This window comes from Bufo bufo, chromosome 2 (assembly GCF_905171765.1).
Source record: "Bufo bufo chromosome 2, aBufBuf1.1, whole genome shotgun sequence".
Lineage (NCBI taxonomy): Eukaryota > Metazoa > Chordata > Amphibia > Anura > Bufonidae > Bufo > Bufo bufo.
The window spans coordinates 170732731-170750571 of record NC_053390.1 but is presented as its reverse complement, the minus strand read 5'-3'; the positions used below and the strand labels follow the sequence as shown (position 1 = coordinate 170750571).

Below are 17841 nucleotides of genomic sequence, written 5' to 3'. Positions count from 1 at the left end.
GGAAGCTCTTGCACCGCAAACAAACATTTCTCCAATTTGGCGTATAACTTATTCTCCCTCAGGATCGTCAAAACCTGTCTCACATGATCCTGATGGGTCTTCAGATCAGGAGAATAAATTTAAATGTCATCAAGGTAGACTACTACGAACCTCCCCACCAAATGATGAAAAATATCATTGACGAATCGCTGAAATACCGCTGGCGCATTCGTCAACCCAAAAGGCATTACCAGGTTCTCAAAATGACCCTCGTGCGTATTGAAGGCCGTTTTCCACTCATCCCCCTCCTTGATCCTGATCAGATTGTATGCTCCTCTCAAATCCAACTTGGAGAACACCTTGGCTCCAACAATCTGATCAAAAATATCAGAGATCAAAGGCAGGGGATATGATCCCGGACTGTAATACGATTCAGCTCCCGTAAATCCAAACACGGTCTCAGTGATCCATCTTTCTTCTTCACGAAGAACAAACCTACAGCCACTGGAGACTTAAATGGTCTAATATGACCCTTTGCCAAACTCTCGGCGACATATTTTCACATGACCTCTCTCTCGGGTTGAGAGAGGTTGTAGAGCCGAGACTTGGGCAACTTAGCCCCCGGAATGAGATTCACAGGACAATCATAGTCACGATGAGGGGGCAATTCCTGAGCCCCACCCTCCGCAAACACGTCCGAAAAATCAGAGAGATACTGAGGCAAGGCCATAACGGACACTTCAGAAATAGATGTGACAAGACAATTATCCGAACAAAACTTGCTGCAACCAATGATTTGTCTCGCCTGCCAGTCTATAATTGGGTTATGTTTAGACAACCATGGCAACCCCAAAACTATTGGAGCTGGCAAATCCTTCATGACGAAACAGGAAATAATCTCAGCATGTGAATCACCCACCCTTAAATGAATATCATGAACAACGTGAGTAAGGCTCCCTTGAGAAAGTGGGGAAGAATCAATGGCAAAAACACGAATCTCGTTCTCTAACGTGCAAATACTTAGTCCCAAACCCTCAAGAAACAGAAAGTCAATTAAATTTACCCCAGCACCACAATCAAGAAAAACATCAACAAACACATTTCGAGACTCTAGCGCCACCATAGCTGAAAGGAGAAAACGGGAACTGCAGGGAACTTGCATACCAGTCTGCTCTACCACACCATTCATACTACCAAGTGTGAGGGAGGTTTTTTTTTCTTTTTCTTTTTTCTTTATCACTTTCCCCTGTGATTCAACATACGGACAAGAAAAAACAAAATGACCCCTCTTTCCACAAAAGAAACATAAATTGTGCGCTTTACGAAAGTCTCTACTATCCGAATGGAAAGATATCTGACCTAACTGCATGGGTTCCTCTCCTACTCCAGAATAACAAGCAATATCTCCCTGGGCAGCTGGTGAAACAAAACCACACGCGGGAGGAATCCCCTGCACAGAGGGACCCATACACCTCTCTCTGATACGTCTATCCAAACGTATCGCCAAAGACATTGCATTTTCCAAAGTATCTGGGTATTCATGAAAAACCACAGCATCCTTCAACCTTTAAGATAACCCCTGACAAAACTGGCTACGTAACGCGGGGTCGTTCCACCCTGACTCAGTAGCCCACCTACTAAACTCTGTGCAGTAAACCTCAGCAGTATGTTTACCCTGTAGTAAGTTACGTAATTTTGACTCTGCCATCGAAACTCGATCTGGGTCATCGTAAATCAATCCCAGGGCTTTAAAAAATTCCTCCACCGACCGGAGAGCCAGAGAAGCGGGCGGCAGGGAAAAAGCCCAGGATTGCGCGTCCCCTTTCAGCAAAGACATGACGATACCCACCCTCTGATCCTCATTACCTGATGAAAATGGGCACAATCGAAAGTACAACTTACATGATTCCTTGAAACGGAAAAAATCATCAGTACCCCCTGCAAATTTCTCCGGAAGAGCGACTTTAGGCTCCCCAACAATTTGACCTGTACTTGAAGCCAACACCCTCTGACACTGTGTGACCGTACTACGTAGATCCGCAACCTCCAGGGACAAACCCTGCATGCGGTCAACCAGTGCATCAATTGACGCCATCACATAAACGCTGAGCAATGGCAGTCACAGTATGGCGGATTATATTGTCACGGTGGACGTGCACAGTTAAACAGACAACACACCAACCAGGCTCTGGACGAGAGACAGGGGAAGGGTCACCTCCTAATTTATCCCTGACCTCTTTCCCTGCAATGCTCAGCCCACAGACAAACCTTGATGGTAGATTTGCTGTGTCCACCAGCCTAAACTAACAGAACCCTGAACTCCCTGAGATGGTGAAGTGGGGAGAAAGGAGCAGCCAGCTCGCACAGAACCTGGATGGGTAAGATGACATAAACAACCAAACAAGAAAAGACACTTATCTGCTGAGAGCAGGAACAAACAGCCAACCTTCCTTCCAAACTTCCCAGACACTAATGAACAGTATAATCCGCTCAGAGTACTTTAGCTGGAGACCTGATGCGAGGCGGATCCAGCACAGCATCAAAACAAATACTAGACTCGTGCTGCAATCCTGGCTGACCTCCGCACATCGTCAGAGTGGGGCATGCCAGCATGTCCAAGCAGTTATTATGTAATATCAGAGTACATTATAAAAGGAAGTATAAGAGTAGAGGACTACAACTCCCAGCATATCCAGGGTGTTGTAATGTACCCTGATATTACATAATAATGGCCTGGACATGCTGAGAGTTGTAGTCCTTTCTTGTTATACCTCCTCTTGTAATGTGCTCTGATATTACATAACAAGCTAGACATGCTGGGAGTTTTAGTCCTCGCCTCATACCTCATCTTGTAATTTACTCTGATATTACATAACAGGAGGTATAAGAGGAGAGGACTACAACTCCCAGCATTTCCCTGGCACTTACATCGATTCCTTCACTTCTTCCCATGCATCACTGGTTTTCTTCTTTATTATTAATGCACAGCTTAGCTCCGCCTCCTGTTCTCGTCACATGATGGTGAGATCATCGCAAGTCCTTCATCCCCTTCTTCTCTGCTGAGCTCCGCCTCCTGCACGTGACATCATGGCAGGTCCTAGAGCTCCAGTGGAAGAGTGTTGCTGGTGTCTGGAGCTGTCAGTTTGCAGAGCAGCTCTGTGGTAATGACTTGTGTTAGGGTCCATTCACACGTCCGCAAAATGTCCGCAATTTTGCGGAACAGGTGCGGACCCATTCATTTTCAATGGGGCTGGAATGTGCTGTCCGCATCCGCACTTCTGTTCTGCAAAAAAATAGAACATGTCCTATTCTTGTCCGCAAAGGCATTTTCTATGAGAGTGCCGTCGATTTGCGGTCCGAAAAATACGGAACGCACATTGCCGGTGTCCGTGTTTTTCATATCCACAAAACACATACGGACGCGTGAATGGACCCTTATGTGTACAGGGAGGGGGCCTTACACTGCATTGTAAAGTGCAGCTTTTCAGCTGTCCGTCCGCTTCCAGAGCCGTTCAGCTGAACAGCAGCACTGAAGCAGGGGGCCCCTTAGAGGATGGAGGCCCTAGGCAATTTCCCAGTTTGCCCCGCCTAACGCCAGCCCTGTTGACAGCCTTCCCTCTATGACTGTGTATACAGAGATAGCTGTCAATCACTGATAGGACGTCTCCTGGACTTCAAAGCCCAGAATGAATTAACCCCACCAGAGCGCTTAGCTTGGGGGGAAGCATGGGGGCAATGACACCATAGGTAGTATAAAATTAGGGGTTGTTTAGGATCCATGTTTCTTTCCCCTGTTTGTCTTTTCCCGCCCTTTTTCTATTTACAGGTGAATTTACCTCAGAACGTGTCTTACCTGCAGTCTAGAAGATTCCAGCTTCTACAAGTGAAGAGCGCAGCTGATTGGTTGCTGCCCGTTGCTGGGGGAGATTTCCAGCCCTCTGATTTGTTGTTTGTTTAGTGGCGGGAATCTGTTCCCCTTTATATTTCCAGGTTCGGCGGAGCTGGCTCAGATGTGCCTGAAGAACTGACCAGCGTCCCACACACCCTTCCCTTATTTTCGCACTGTGTCACCTGTCGCTGGGCTTTATTAGAGAGGTAGTGTCGCTGAGCTCATGCTGAGTGGATCTTGGTCTTTATATGGTTAATTTATTGTTGGTCTTTTGGTATCTGTTATGATGGTATTTTTAAATTAATTAATTTATTTAATTTATGGTTGTAAAATATTTTAAGTGACCCTTAATAAAGCTCAGCGGCCATTTCCTCCACTATGTTGTTGGTGTCAATCATTTATTAGCGATTAGGTTATTATTAGAGTGTGTCATTTGCCCCCATGCGCTGGACTGTAAATGAATGAAATACAAATTATACAGAATCTTTTCCCATAAAAGTCATCAGTCTGCTCAGCTCCTCCTGCACTATAACACGCTGCCTTCAGCTCCACCATATTCAACATGACCGATTCCCTTTAAACTCTACATGAAAAGCTGAATAACGTAAATGCTTTGATTTCCTTATCTTGTACTGATTTTATATGTTTAATTTTTCACCATTCTCGCCCAACGTGAAAAATCTAGAAAACCAGACTGGGCACATTTTGGCCACTGTTATCCACAATATGAAATCCGCATCTGATGACTCAATCTGGATCTAACAAGCAGCTCCTACAGGATGATGTTCTATAAATGTTAGCTCACCTATGTCCGCTGCTGCCCTACTCTCTCCTACGGCCATGACACCTGCCCTACTCACCATGCTTCTGCCTCCATGGTTCTGCCTCTTGCACCAGCCCATGTCCCTATGGGGCGCATGCTCACCTCCAGCCTCATAAAGTACCAGTGCTTGCGCTTCGAAATCCTTCCCTAGACAAAAGATGGGGGACCCTAAATATTTAAGGCACCCTCTCCAGCTGAAGGGTGCTTTAGCTTTAGGATCCCTGGTGACCAGCAAAGTCTTGAGCAATTGCATTTTACCTCTGTTTATCCTGCGTTTGTTTCAGTTATGTCTGTGTTTAAGTTAACCCTGTCTGTGTTCCTGCCATGTAGCCAGTCTGCCTCCCTTGTCTGTGACTGTTCAGACTATACCTGCAGTTTTTCTGCATTTTCGGTGCTTTTTCTGTATCCTGAGCTTCCGGTGCTTGCACCTGAGTCCCTGACTCCTCCGGGTCAGCTTTCTACTACACTGGGACTATGCCAGAAGATAGCGGCTGTTTGCTTCTCTACATCGAAGGCCAGGGGTTAAAAAGTGACTAAAAGAGCAGTGCCAGAATAATGCCCTCAGGATTTAGCCCAAATCCAAGCTGGTTAGTTGGCCCACTGGGCCCACACTCGCTGGTCTGTAACAATGAATTTGGCCATTCCCTTTAAAATCCAATGAGCATAGTGATGCAATGGTACGTCCTCTGTATCCTGCATCATCCTGTACATCTCTGAAGTCTGGTCTGGTCCTTTCCGTGCCCACATACTCCAATATGACAAAGGGAAGGGGGTCATCTTCTTGAGGCAACTGCTATAGATTGACACTTTGCAGCTGCACTACTCCCATGGAAACAAAAGCCGTTTTAGAAAATTTAGATTGCCTATGGTTATCCCCATGGGTCGTTTTTATAGCAACAGTCAAGAAGTGCTGTGAAAAGCTGTTTTAAAGTAATATAAGCATATAAAAGTACCTTTCTCATTTTAATGTAAGCATATAAAAGTACCTTTCTCATTTTTTTGCCCATTGTGTCCTCTATGGTGCTGCTGGGATGGCTCTGGGCAGAATCAGCCTCCTTCCACTTTGCAGACACCAGGCTGTAGGGAGAGTGTCACCTAGTTCGTTTAGATGGGTGTACACATTACCATACACTTTGAACACCAGGTGGCGCCATACTATGTAAGTAAATGTCAAATATCATAGCAGGTAAAATGGCTTTGAGGAACCTTCATGACAGTTACCCAGAGACACCAGTCAGACTCCAGCTCTGCTTCGTCATAAGCTGTTTGGAAAATGAAAGCTGCAATTTGATTTATTTTATGGGCATCTGCTTTACTTTTGCTTTGCATTAGGTTTCATAAATCGCCCTCATTGTTCATTTTAATTTATATATGAATATGATATTAAATGATGGGACAATAGCTTTAAGGCAGATTGGGACACATTAATCAACTGGGGGCACACCCTGGGAAGCTGCAATATCACATGCCACTATTGAAGTGGAGGTGGAAAAACTGCAGTAAAATGGGACTGAATTTAGGGATAGGACATGCTCAGCTTTATAAAAGAAAAAAAACAAACATAGGAGGATATTTAACATCATCAGAACAACAGGGATGCTCACCAGTGTACCCATCTGGGGCACAGCCGGCTAACTACCATTTAGCGACCACAAACATTCAGAAAAATGGCTGGCTCACAGTATATTTGCATATAATATCTACTCAAAACATAAACAATAAAAATGCATAAAATAATATGCACAATAAAAACAGTCATGGTCCCTTTTTAAATACCTAAAATGTGGAGCTCACGCATATAAGGCGAATATATATAAGCTCAAAGACGGCTAGATTGTATTTGTAATTAATACCGAGCGCATCGGTGCATTCACTAAATTGTTCTATCTCTGATTGTATCCTTATTTAGGCCTCCTGCACACGACCGTTTTTTCCCCCGTTTACTGGCCGTTTTTTGCGTTCTGTATACGGAACCATTCATTTCAATGGTTCCGCAAAAAAAAACGGAATGTACTCCGTATGCTTTCCGTATTTCCGTTCTTCCGTTCCGTTTAAAGATAGAACATGTCCTATTATTGCCCGCAAATCATGTTCCGTGGCTCCATTCAAGTCTATGGGTCCGCAAAAAAATGAAAAGAAATGCATCCGTATGTCTTCCGTTTCCGTTCCGTTTTTTGCGGAACCATCTATTGAAAATGTTATGCCCAGCCCAATTTTATCTATGTAATTACTGTATACTGTATATGCCATACGGAAAAACGAAACAGAAACGGAAACACAACAGAAACAAAAAACGGAACAACGGATCCGTGAAAAACGGACCGCAAAACACTGAAGAAGCCATACAGTCGTGTGCAGGAGGCCTTATAATGTAGTATAATAATATGGATACAATCACAGATGGAACAATTTAGTGAATGCACCGATGCAAACTGTTGTTAATTACAAATACACAAAATCTAGTCGTCTTTTAGCTTATATATACTAGCCTCATATGCGTGAGCTCCACATTTTAACATAGTAACATAGTACATAAGGCCGAAAAAAGACATTTGTCCATCCAGTTCGGCCTGTCATCCTGCAAGTTGATCCAGAGGAAGGCAAAAAACCCTGTGAGGCACAAGCCAATTTTCCCCACTTAGGCCCCCTGTACACGAACGTGTGCTTCCCGTTGCCGTATTGCGGACCGCATTTGCGGATCCGCAATACACGGGTGCCGTTCTGTGGGCATTCCGTATCCGCTGCGGCTGCCCTACGGACTGTGTTCGTGCATTGCGGCGCGCATTTTGTGGGCCGCAGCACGATCACGGGGTGCACACGTTCGTTTGCAGGGGGCCTTAAGGGGGGGGGAAATTCCTTCCCGACTCCAATCAGGCAATCAGAATAACTCCCTGGATCAACGACCCCCCTCTAGTAGCTATATCCTGTAATATTATTACACTCCAGAAATACATCCAGGCCCCTCTTGAATTCCTTTATTGTACTCACCATCACCACCTCCTCAGGCAGAGAGATCCATAGTCTCACTGCTCTTACCATAAAGAATCCTCTATGTTTGTGTACAAACCTTCTTTCCTCCAGACGCAGAGGATGTCCCCTCGTCACAGTCACAGTCCTGGGGATAAATAGATGATGGGATAGATCTCTGTACTGACCCCTGATATATTTATACATAGTAATTAGATCTCCCCTCAGTCATATTTTTTCTAAAGTGAATAACCCTAATTTTGATAATCTTTCAGGGTACTGTAGTTGCCCCATTCCAGTTATTACTTTAGTTGCCCTCCTCTGGACCCTCTCCAGCTCTGCTATGTCTGCCTTGTTTACAGGAGCCCAGAACTGTACACAGTACTCCATGTGTGGTCTAACTAGTGATTTGTAAAGTTGGTAGGACTAGGTTCTCATCACGGGCATCTATGCCCCTTTTGATGCAACCCATTATCTTATTGGCCTTGGCAGCAGCTGCCTGACACTGGTTTTTGCAGCTTAGTTTGCTGTTTATTAAAATTCCTAGGTCCTTTTCCATGTCAGTGGTACCCAATGTTTTACCATTTAGGCCTCATGTACTCAGTCGTTGTTTTGGTCCGCATCCGAACCGCAGTTTTTGCGGCTCGGATGCGGACCCATTCACTTCAGTGGGGCCGCAAAAGATGCGGACAGCACTCTGTGTGCTGTCCGCATCCGTTGCTCCGTTCCGTGGCCCCGCAAAAAAAAAAATATAACCTGTCCTGTTCTTGTCCGTTTTGCGGACAAGAATAGGCAGTTATATCAATGGCTGTTCGTGCCGTTCCGCAAATTGCGGAACACACACTGACGCCATCCATGTTTTGCGGATCCGCAATTTGCGGACCGCAACAAACAACTGTCGTGTGCATGTAGCCTTAGTATGTACTGGTGACTTGCATTATTCCTTCCCATGTGCATAACCTTACAGTTGTCAGTGTTAAACCTCATCTGCCACTTCTCTGCCCAAGCCTCCAATCTATCCAGATCCCTCTGTAGTAGTATACTGTCCTCTTCAGTGTTAATTACTTTACACAGTTTAGTGTCATCTGCAAAAATTGATATTTTACTATGCAAGCCTTCTACAAGATCATTAATAAATATATTGAAGAGAATAGGGCCCAATACTGACCCCTGAGGTACTCCACTAGTGACAGTGACCCAATCTGAGTATGTACCGTTAATAACCACCCTCTGTTTTCTATCATTGAGCCAGTTACTTACCCACTTACAGACGTTTTCTCCGAGTCCGAGCATTCTCACTTTATATACTAACCTTTTATGCGGTACAGTGTCAAATGCTTTGGAGAAGTCCAGATATTTTAGGTATTTAAAAAGGTACCATGACTGTTTTTTTATTGCACAATATCATATTATTTTATGTATTTATATTGTTAATGTTTTGAGTAAATATTATATGCAAATATACTGTGAGCCAGCCATTTTTTCGGGAGATTTAACATCCCTATACCGGAAAACTGATGTTAAAAAGTCAAAACCCCCAAATCTTTTCCTTTTACTGCCACCTTCTTGGAATGTGGTCAGGGCCATCAGCCTAGGCACATAGATCATAATTTACAGCAGCTTTCTAGCGTAAATTATGGCTGAAATGCACACTACTTCTAGGCGCATGGACTGCCGGAGGATGCATGGCCCTCGTTATTGGTTATGCGCATCCTCCCATGGCACAAGGGATATCAAGACTGGTGTTGATAAATCTACCCCATAAGGCTGGTTTCACATGATGTTTTTGGCCTACATTTAATGTATAAGTTAGGAAAAAAAGGATGCAAAAGCGCAGTACACTACTCTTTTCCTTCCTACAGAGTCTAGTGAAAATAACATATAGGTTTTTTATTTATTTTTTTACAATGGAACACTACTATGACGGATGCAATAGTTTTTTTGTATAAGTTAAACGTAAGACAAAAATGTAATGTGAATCCAGCCTAATCTATATACAGTGCTGTACTTCATCTACCAGCTGTGATAAATTACTACAGTGGTGAAAGAGCCAATGGAGTGTTATGTAAGACGCTCGTTGCTGCAACTTTAATGAATTCCTGTAGCTATGCAGTGAAACACATTACCTGCTCAGTGCACTCATGAGTGGTACACGTTATAGTTGTTTTAGTGCTTCCATTCAGACACATCCAATATCAAGGGAATAGCATTCATATAGCACAGACTGCATAAGTGACCCCAGAGAAATCTGGTAATTTTACACTCCCATTGGGAATAATGTTTAATTATTATGTCCTTAAAAACATTGACATTAAGAACATCTGCTGATGAGTCACAGCAAAAATTCCAAAAGATGACATACACTTCCTTATAAATCAGATAGCCATATCTGTTAATATCTCTCCTCTACCTTTGCACCCTTTCTTCTTACAGCATACCTGAGTTTTATTTTTTTTGCATAATGGGTTATTTGTACAATCATAACTGTGTAGGAACAGTAATGTTTGGACTTCCCTAAAGTCTCTTTCAGCTGCACAGCTTGATGAATTTCTCTCACAAGCATTGGGTATTTCCCTTCTGCCAGTACTGTATGCAGTGAACTCACTTCCCTTACTTCTCACCATATTTGTTTTTTTCTAGGGCGCTTGAAAAGCTAATAAGGAGGGATAAATCACACTTATGGAAAAGCAGGAGCCTCCTGTGATGTTTACATGCAGTTCTTTTATCAGGCTCACAATCTCAGCTAGCTCTGATGCACCCCCACTTTCTCTCAGCCATCTTCTGAGTCTCTGTTACCGGGGGTGGATCTTGCCTGACAACAGACAGTGAACTGCAAATTAGGTGAAGGTGAGACCTCTAGTGGCCCTGACTTTATAGCTTTTTTCAGGTGGATGCAGGTATATTTTTTAATGAAGTGATTTTGAAATTTGCTAACTACACTATTCTCTATTAAATGAAATGAAATTGTGTGAAAGTACAGTGACTCTTTAAGGTGCCCCTTACTTTTTCAATAGCTGTCAGCTGAACGCTCAGTCATCCATCAGCTATTCCCCATATACATGCAAGCATGGTTCAGTCGAGTGTGCATGTGTTGTCAATAGGGAGTGGGGAGTAAAAGACTAACAGACACCTTTGGAAGCAACTTATCTCCCAAAGGGATCGGGTTCTCAAATTCAACATGTTGATCCTTTCTTCCCCAACTGCGTTTATCAGAGGAACGTTGCGGGGCATGAATAAACAAAAGATAGCTGACAAGTTCATATGACTTTTCTCTTGTAGAAAACTTTAGGATGTGGGTAACACTTTATCAAGCCTTGTTCTGTTTGGTCTTTCTATACAATAGAATATTCTGTTGGTAAAGTACAGCACGAATCAAAGAGGAAATCGATCAGTGATCTTCTGATCTGTCAGGTATTTCTGTGATAACGTCACAATCTGAACTTGGTTCACTACCATTTTAAAAAAATGATGGGCATATAGGCGTTTGTTAGCGATAATCTACCTGTGTAAAGGTGCCGCCGATTACCTGATGAACGAGCGAAACGTTGAAGCACCAAGTGATCAAGCAAGGCGTAGTTTGAACTCAGTCCAAGGTCAGGGCAAGTACATGCGTATTCCAGATAGCAAATCCAAGCTCAGGACAGGCGGCAAGGAGTAGGATTGGTAGATAGGCAAGGTGCGGTAAACTGGTAGTCAGACAAGAGGTCACATCTTTGCTGGTTACTAGACACTAGAAACCCATAAGCTCCCCTTGGTGAGGCTGTGTTATATACAAAGACATTGGCTAGGAAAGGATTTGCAGATACATGCACTGGCGCACACACCCTAAACACTCATTCACAATTTCATTTTTCACTGACATTTGCTATCCACATACATACATACATCCACAGACACAACACTGATGGTATCTGTGTTTGGTACGTGTTTGGTACATTTTTCACTGACTGCTCATAGGAGATGCTTTTGAAATTAATTTTCAGCTTACCATTGTCCATAGAATATGGATGACACTCAAAGGGCAAAACACAGACACATGGAATAAACACGAATCCTGCACCGACAACTTCACATATGAAGCGTGGATGGATTTTTTCATATCAAACCAACACGGAAATGTAAACAAGGCCTAAGGGTAGTGTTGAGCGAATCGGAGCATCCAAAGTGGAATTCCATCCGAAGTTTGGGAAAAATTCGATTTGCCGCGAAGCCGAATTTCCTTGTGCTTAATGGTAACGAATCAGATTTTTTTCTAAAATGACTGCTTCATGTGTTACAAAGTAAATGGCCGTGATATGACCCATAATGCCATGCAGCCAGCCAATGAGCAGATAGCCATCCCCGTGATGTCCCGCGCGGTCTCACTGTGAGCTGAGTTTAGGGAAAGAAGTGACAAATGCTTATGTGCTAGGGATGGTGTTGCAGAAATCTTTTAATTGTAGAATATTGGATAAGGAGAGTGCAGGGAGAACATAGGGAGAGTTTTAGACACTATAGGGAGAGCATAGCGAGACTGCAGGGACAGTACAGGTTGAGTGTAACGCCGTGTGTATCTTGTTGACCTGCTGCCACCATCTCATTTAATCTGTTAGTTTATATATAAAATTAGTGTGCCTCAGTATTAAAGGGCGCTGTAATATATCGCCGTCTTCATCTTGTTAAACTGCTGGCACATTCGCATCTCTTAGTTTATATATATAATTTTTGTGCCTGTGCAAAAACAGGTGTGTTTGCAGCTCTCACCTATGTTCCTTTGCAATGAGCACGGACGCAGCCCCTGGAAAGTGCTGGCAATCACGGATCCAACAACTTGAAAAAGTCCAGCTTCAATTGCCAAAGTAGAAAAAAGTATCTTTATTTCAGCGACTTTGTAAAAATAACAGGACAAATTGTTACGTGTTTCGGACCGTTTTAGTGGGGGTCCTTTTTTATGACAATAATTACTGTGCCTCTGTATTAAAGGGTGGTGTAATAAATCGCTATCTGCATCTTGTTGAACTGCTGATGCATTCGTAGTTAATCTGTTATTTTATATATAGAATTATTGTGCCTCAGTATTATAGGGCGGTCTAATATATCGCAGTGTGCATCTTGTTGAACTGCTTAGACATTTTTCATTAATCTGTTAGTTTATACATAGAATTACTGTGCCTCAATATTAAAGGGCGGTCTAATATATCGCCATCAGCATCTTGTTGAACTGCTGGCACATTTACAGTTAATCTCTTAGTTTATAGATAGAATTACTGTGCCTCAGTAATAAAGGGCCGTCTAATATATCACCGTCTTCATCTTGTTGAACTACTGACACAATCCCCGTTAATCTGTTAGTCCCTCCCTTTCCATGTAGTTGACTATGGAGGTAAAATGTAGTAGAATATGGAACCCCTTAGGAGGGCCAGGTCTTAATGATGACCATCCTCATCTTTTGCTGGCTTTACGTCTTACAAATCATCCTTCTAAGTCTCCATATCCTAGAAAAGTCTGCAAAATGCAGAGAGAGAAGGATTTGGATGTTCCTGATGACATATCATTGGTATTAGATGATGTGGAAAAGGAGGAAAAGCAGATGGCAGAAGACGGGTTCTTCCGCCTGTAGGGCAGGAGAGCGGGGGTCGTAGGAGGGGAACAACCCAGCAGCAGGACCTCTACCTCCTCCTTTGTGCAAGGAGGAACTGTAGGCCACTAATATCCATGTCTCTGTCAACTGTCAGAAACAGACTCCATGAGGGTGGTATGAGAGCCCGACATCTACAAGTCGGTGTTGTGCCTACAGCCCAACACTGTGCAGGGCGATTGGCATTTGCCAGAAAACACAGATTGGCAGATTTGAAATTGGCGCCCTGTGCTCTTCCAGGATGAGAGCAGGTTCACACGTAGCACATGTGACAGAGTCTGGAGATGCTGTGGAGAACATTCTGCTGCCTGCCACATGCCTTCAGCATGAACGAATCGGCAGCGGGTCAGTAATGGTGTGGGGAGGCATTTTTATTTGGAGGGCTACACAGCCCTCCATGTGCTAGCCAGAGGTACCCTGACTGCCATTAGGTACTGGGATGAGATCCTGAGACCCATTGTGAGACCATATGCAGGTGCAGTGGGCCCTGGGTTGCTTCTGATGCAAAACAATGCTAGGCCTCCTGTGGCTGAAGTATGTCAGCAGTTCCTGCATGATGAAGGCATTGATGCTATGGACTGGCCTGCCCGTTCCCCAGACCTGAATCCAATCGAGCACATCTGGAACATCCTGTCTCATTCCATCCACCAACGCCACATTGCACCACAGACTGTCCAGGAGTTGACTGATGCTTTAATCCAGGTCTGAGGAGAACATTCGCCACCTCATCAGGAGCATGCCCAGGCGTTGTAAGGAGGTCATACAGACACATGGATGCCACACACACTCCTGAGCCTCATTTTCTTGTCTTGAGGCATTTCTGCTGAAGTTGGATCAGCCTGAAATGTGATTTTCCACTTTGATTTTAACTATCATTCTATATCCAGACCTCTATGGGATATTAATTTTGATTTACATTTATCATTTTTATGTTTTATTGTTCTCAACTCATTCCACTATGTAATAACTAAAGATTTGCAACTGGAATATTTAATTCATTGAGATCTAGGATGTGGTATTTTTGTGTTCCCTTTATTTTTTTTTAGCAGTGTATTTGTATAGTTTTCAATTTTACACTTGAAATATGGAAATCATTCTTTTTTTCCTACAAACATTCCAATAGCCATCACTTTTTTAAATTTATTATTTATATAGCCATATGAGGGCTTATTTATGGGGGGGGGGGGGGATAGGTTATACTATTTAAGAGCACCATTCAATTTACCATGTTTGTTATTGGAAAATGGGAAAAAATATCTTTGTGGGGTTAAATTGAAAAAAAACAAAAAACTTTTCCAAGGCTTTTGGGGTTTTGACACTAACTGCATTCACTGTTTGCTAAAATTGTAATAACATCCTTATTCTGCGGCTTAATACGAATACGGCAATAGGAAACTTGCATTTTTTTAAATCAACTTTTAAATAAAAAAAATTCTTTGAAAAAAAATCAACATTTTCTTTGCATCACCATGTTTTCACAGCCATAACTTTTTTATGTTTCGTTCTACAGAGCTGTATGAGGGCTTGTTTTTTTGCGGGATGAAATTTTGATTTTATTAGTACCATTTTTGTGGTACTTATGACTTTTTGAGCAATTTTTTTTTTGGGGGGGGGGGATTTAGAAAAAATTGTGAATCGTGTATTTTTACGTTTTTTCCCATTGCTGCGATCAGCACACATGAAATTGTTATTAATATTTTTATATTTCAGACATTTTCAAACAGGGCAATACCTAATATGTTTTTTTGTTTATACACTGCTCAAAAAAATAAAGGGAACACAAATATAACACATCCTAGATCTGAATTAATTAAATATTCTTCTGAAATACTTTGTTCTTTACATAGTTGAATGTGCTGACAACAAAATCACACAGAAATTAAAAAATGAAATCAAATTTTTCAACCCATGGAGGTCTGGATTTGGAGTCACACTCAAAATTAAAGTGGAAAAACACACTACAGGCTGATCCAACTTTGATGTAATGTCCTTAAAACAAGTCAAAATGAGGCTCAGTAGTGTGTGTGGCCTCCACGTGCCTGTATGACCTCCCTACAATGCCTGTGCATGCTCCTGATGAGGTGGTGGACGGTCTCCTGAGGGATCTCCTCCCAGACCTGGACTAAAGCATCTGCCAACTCCTGGACAGTCTGTGGTGCAACATGACATTGGTGGATAGAGCGAGACATGATGTCCCAGATGTGCTCAATTGGATTCAGGTCTGGGGAACGGACGGGCCAGTCCATAGCATCAATGCCTTCGTCTTGCAGGAACTGCTGACACACTCCAGCCACATGAGGTCTAGCATTGTCTTGCATTAGGAGGAACCCAGGGCCAACCGCACCAGCATATGGTCTCACAAGGGGTCTGAGGATCTCATCTCGGTACCTAATGGCAGTCAGGCTACCTCTGGCGAGCACATGGAGGGCTGTGCGGCCCTCCAAAGAAATGCCACCCCACACCATTACTGACCCAATGCCAAACCGGTCATGCTGGAGGATGTTGCAGGCAGCAGAACGTTCTCCACGGCGTCCCCAGACTCTGTCATGTCTGTCACATGTGCTCAGTGTGAACCTGCTTTCATCTGTGAAGAGCACAGGGCGCCAGTTGCGAATTTGCCAATCTTGGTGTTCTCTGGCAAATGCCAAACGTCCTGCACGGTGTTGGGCTGTAAGCACAACCCCCACCTGTGGATGTCGGGCCCTCATATCACCCTCATGGAGTCTGTTTCTAACCGTTTGAGCAGACACATGCACATTTGTGGCCTGCTGGAGGTCATTTTGCAGGGCTCTGGCAGTGCTCCTCCTGTTCCTCCTTGCACAAAGGCGGAGGTAGCGGTCCTGCTGCTGGGTTGTTGCCCTCCTACGGCCTCCTCCACGTCTCCTGAGGTACTGGCCTGTCTCCTGGTAGAGCCTCCATGCTCTGGACACTACGCTGACAGACACAGCAAACCTTCTTGCCACAGCTCGCATTGATGTGCCATCCTGGATAAGCTGCACTACCTGAGCCACTTGTGTGGGTTGTAGACTCCGTCTCATGCTACCACTAGAGTGAAAGCACTGACAGCATTCAAAAGTGACCAAAACATCAGCCAGGAAGCATAGGAACTGAGAAGTGATCTGTGGTCACCAACTGCAGAACCACTCCTTTATTGGGGGTGTCTTGCTAATTGCCTATAATTTCCACCTGTTGTCTATCCCATTTGCACAACAACATGTGAAATTGATTGTCACTCAGTGTTGCTTCCTAAGTGGACAGTTTGATTTCACAGAAGTGTGATTGACTTGGAGTTACATTGTGTTGTTTAAGTGTTCCCTTTATTTTTTTGAGCAGTGTATATTTTGATATGTAAATTTGGGGAAGGGGGGTGATTTAAACTTTAAAATTTTTTTTTTTTTACTTTTACAGTGACAAGTTTTAAGTCTCGGGGCTACAACTTGGGATCTTTTGATCCCTTGTCCTATTCACCCTAGTTGCCATTTCCTGTCATTGTGGCTGGGTGTCTGCTGTAGGATACAGCCGGTACCCGCTGCGTATGGGGCAGGCTCCATGCAGCAGTCTGTTCTATACATTCCTTCAGCCACGTAATATACTGGTATGCATGATTTATAGGGACGAATTAATTCGGAACGAATCGAATTTCTTGTCAAAGTTTGGGGAATCGACCGAATCAAATTTTTCAAAACTTCGCTCATCACTACCTAGGGAACAGAGCAATGCACACAGCAGCTGACAGGGGTAACAGGCGTCATGGTAAGTAGCAGGTCAGCAGCAGGCATGGACGTCAGACCTAACACTAAACTTCAGACTGAAAAATCCATAGGTATTTTTTGCAATATAAATATAAAACATAAATTTGTTGTGCAACTGATGACAGACATGCCAAAAAAGGTTGCACGTTACTGTTTTACCCCCTTAAGTAGTCTGTCTGTACCTGCACCAGATTCATCACAGGCGCTCAGACTGGATGCTGAATCTGGTCCAGGGATGCACACAGTGGGGGACATTTAACAAAACTGGTGCAAAGGAAAACTGACTAAGTTGCTTATAGCAACCAATCAGATTGATCCTTTCATTTTCCAAAGGAGTTCAAAAAATGAAAGGTGGAATCTGATTGGTTGCTATGGGTGACTAAGCCAGATTTCTGTTTACTAGTTTTGATAAAGCTTTTAATAAATTAAGCCTGTCTTTAGCACTCTAGGTGCCAGACACTCAAATCTAACCTAGCTAGTGCCTGGCATAGACTTCAACTATAATTTACCCCAGTTAGGGGCTATTCACATTATGTTTTTGTCCCACGTTTCATATATATGACATTGTACGTCCTGCAAAGCCCAGGGAAAAAAACGTGGTACTTTTTTTTTTTTACAATGGAGCGTGATGGTGATGGAATCCACTTTATGGCCTACGTCTGAGGCATACATTTAACATATACGTCATGTGTATAATTAAATGTGGAACAAAAACGAGATGTCAACACAGCTCTACTAGTGTAAATGATAGTGAATCTAGCGTGCCATGAAGGCCACACCCCTCCTGGTAGGCCACACCCCTTTGAAAATCTGC

General features: G+C 43.3%; 1 protein-coding gene across 3 annotated transcripts in view; it reads right to left on the bottom strand.

Annotated features, from left to right (window-relative positions):
* ARL14EPL (ADP ribosylation factor like GTPase 14 effector protein like) overlaps positions 1-17841 on the bottom strand; it is a 37240-nt gene that overhangs the window by 13264 nt on the left and 6135 nt on the right. Inside the window, exons 1-2 of one of the 3 annotated variants that reach the window (XM_040421657.1) lie at positions 12402-12479; positions 5678-5768 (exon numbers count right to left, since the gene is read on the bottom strand). The exons of 1 other annotated variant lie outside the window; for it this stretch is intronic. In XM_040421657.1, coding sequence (XP_040277591.1) covers positions 5678-5698 — 21 coding nt within the window. In that variant the 5' untranslated portion in view covers positions 5699-5768; positions 12402-12479. Of the gene's footprint in view, positions 1-5677; positions 5769-12401; positions 12486-17841 lie in introns of those variants that run through there. One more of the 3 variants, XM_040421658.1, reaches the window with a different exon arrangement.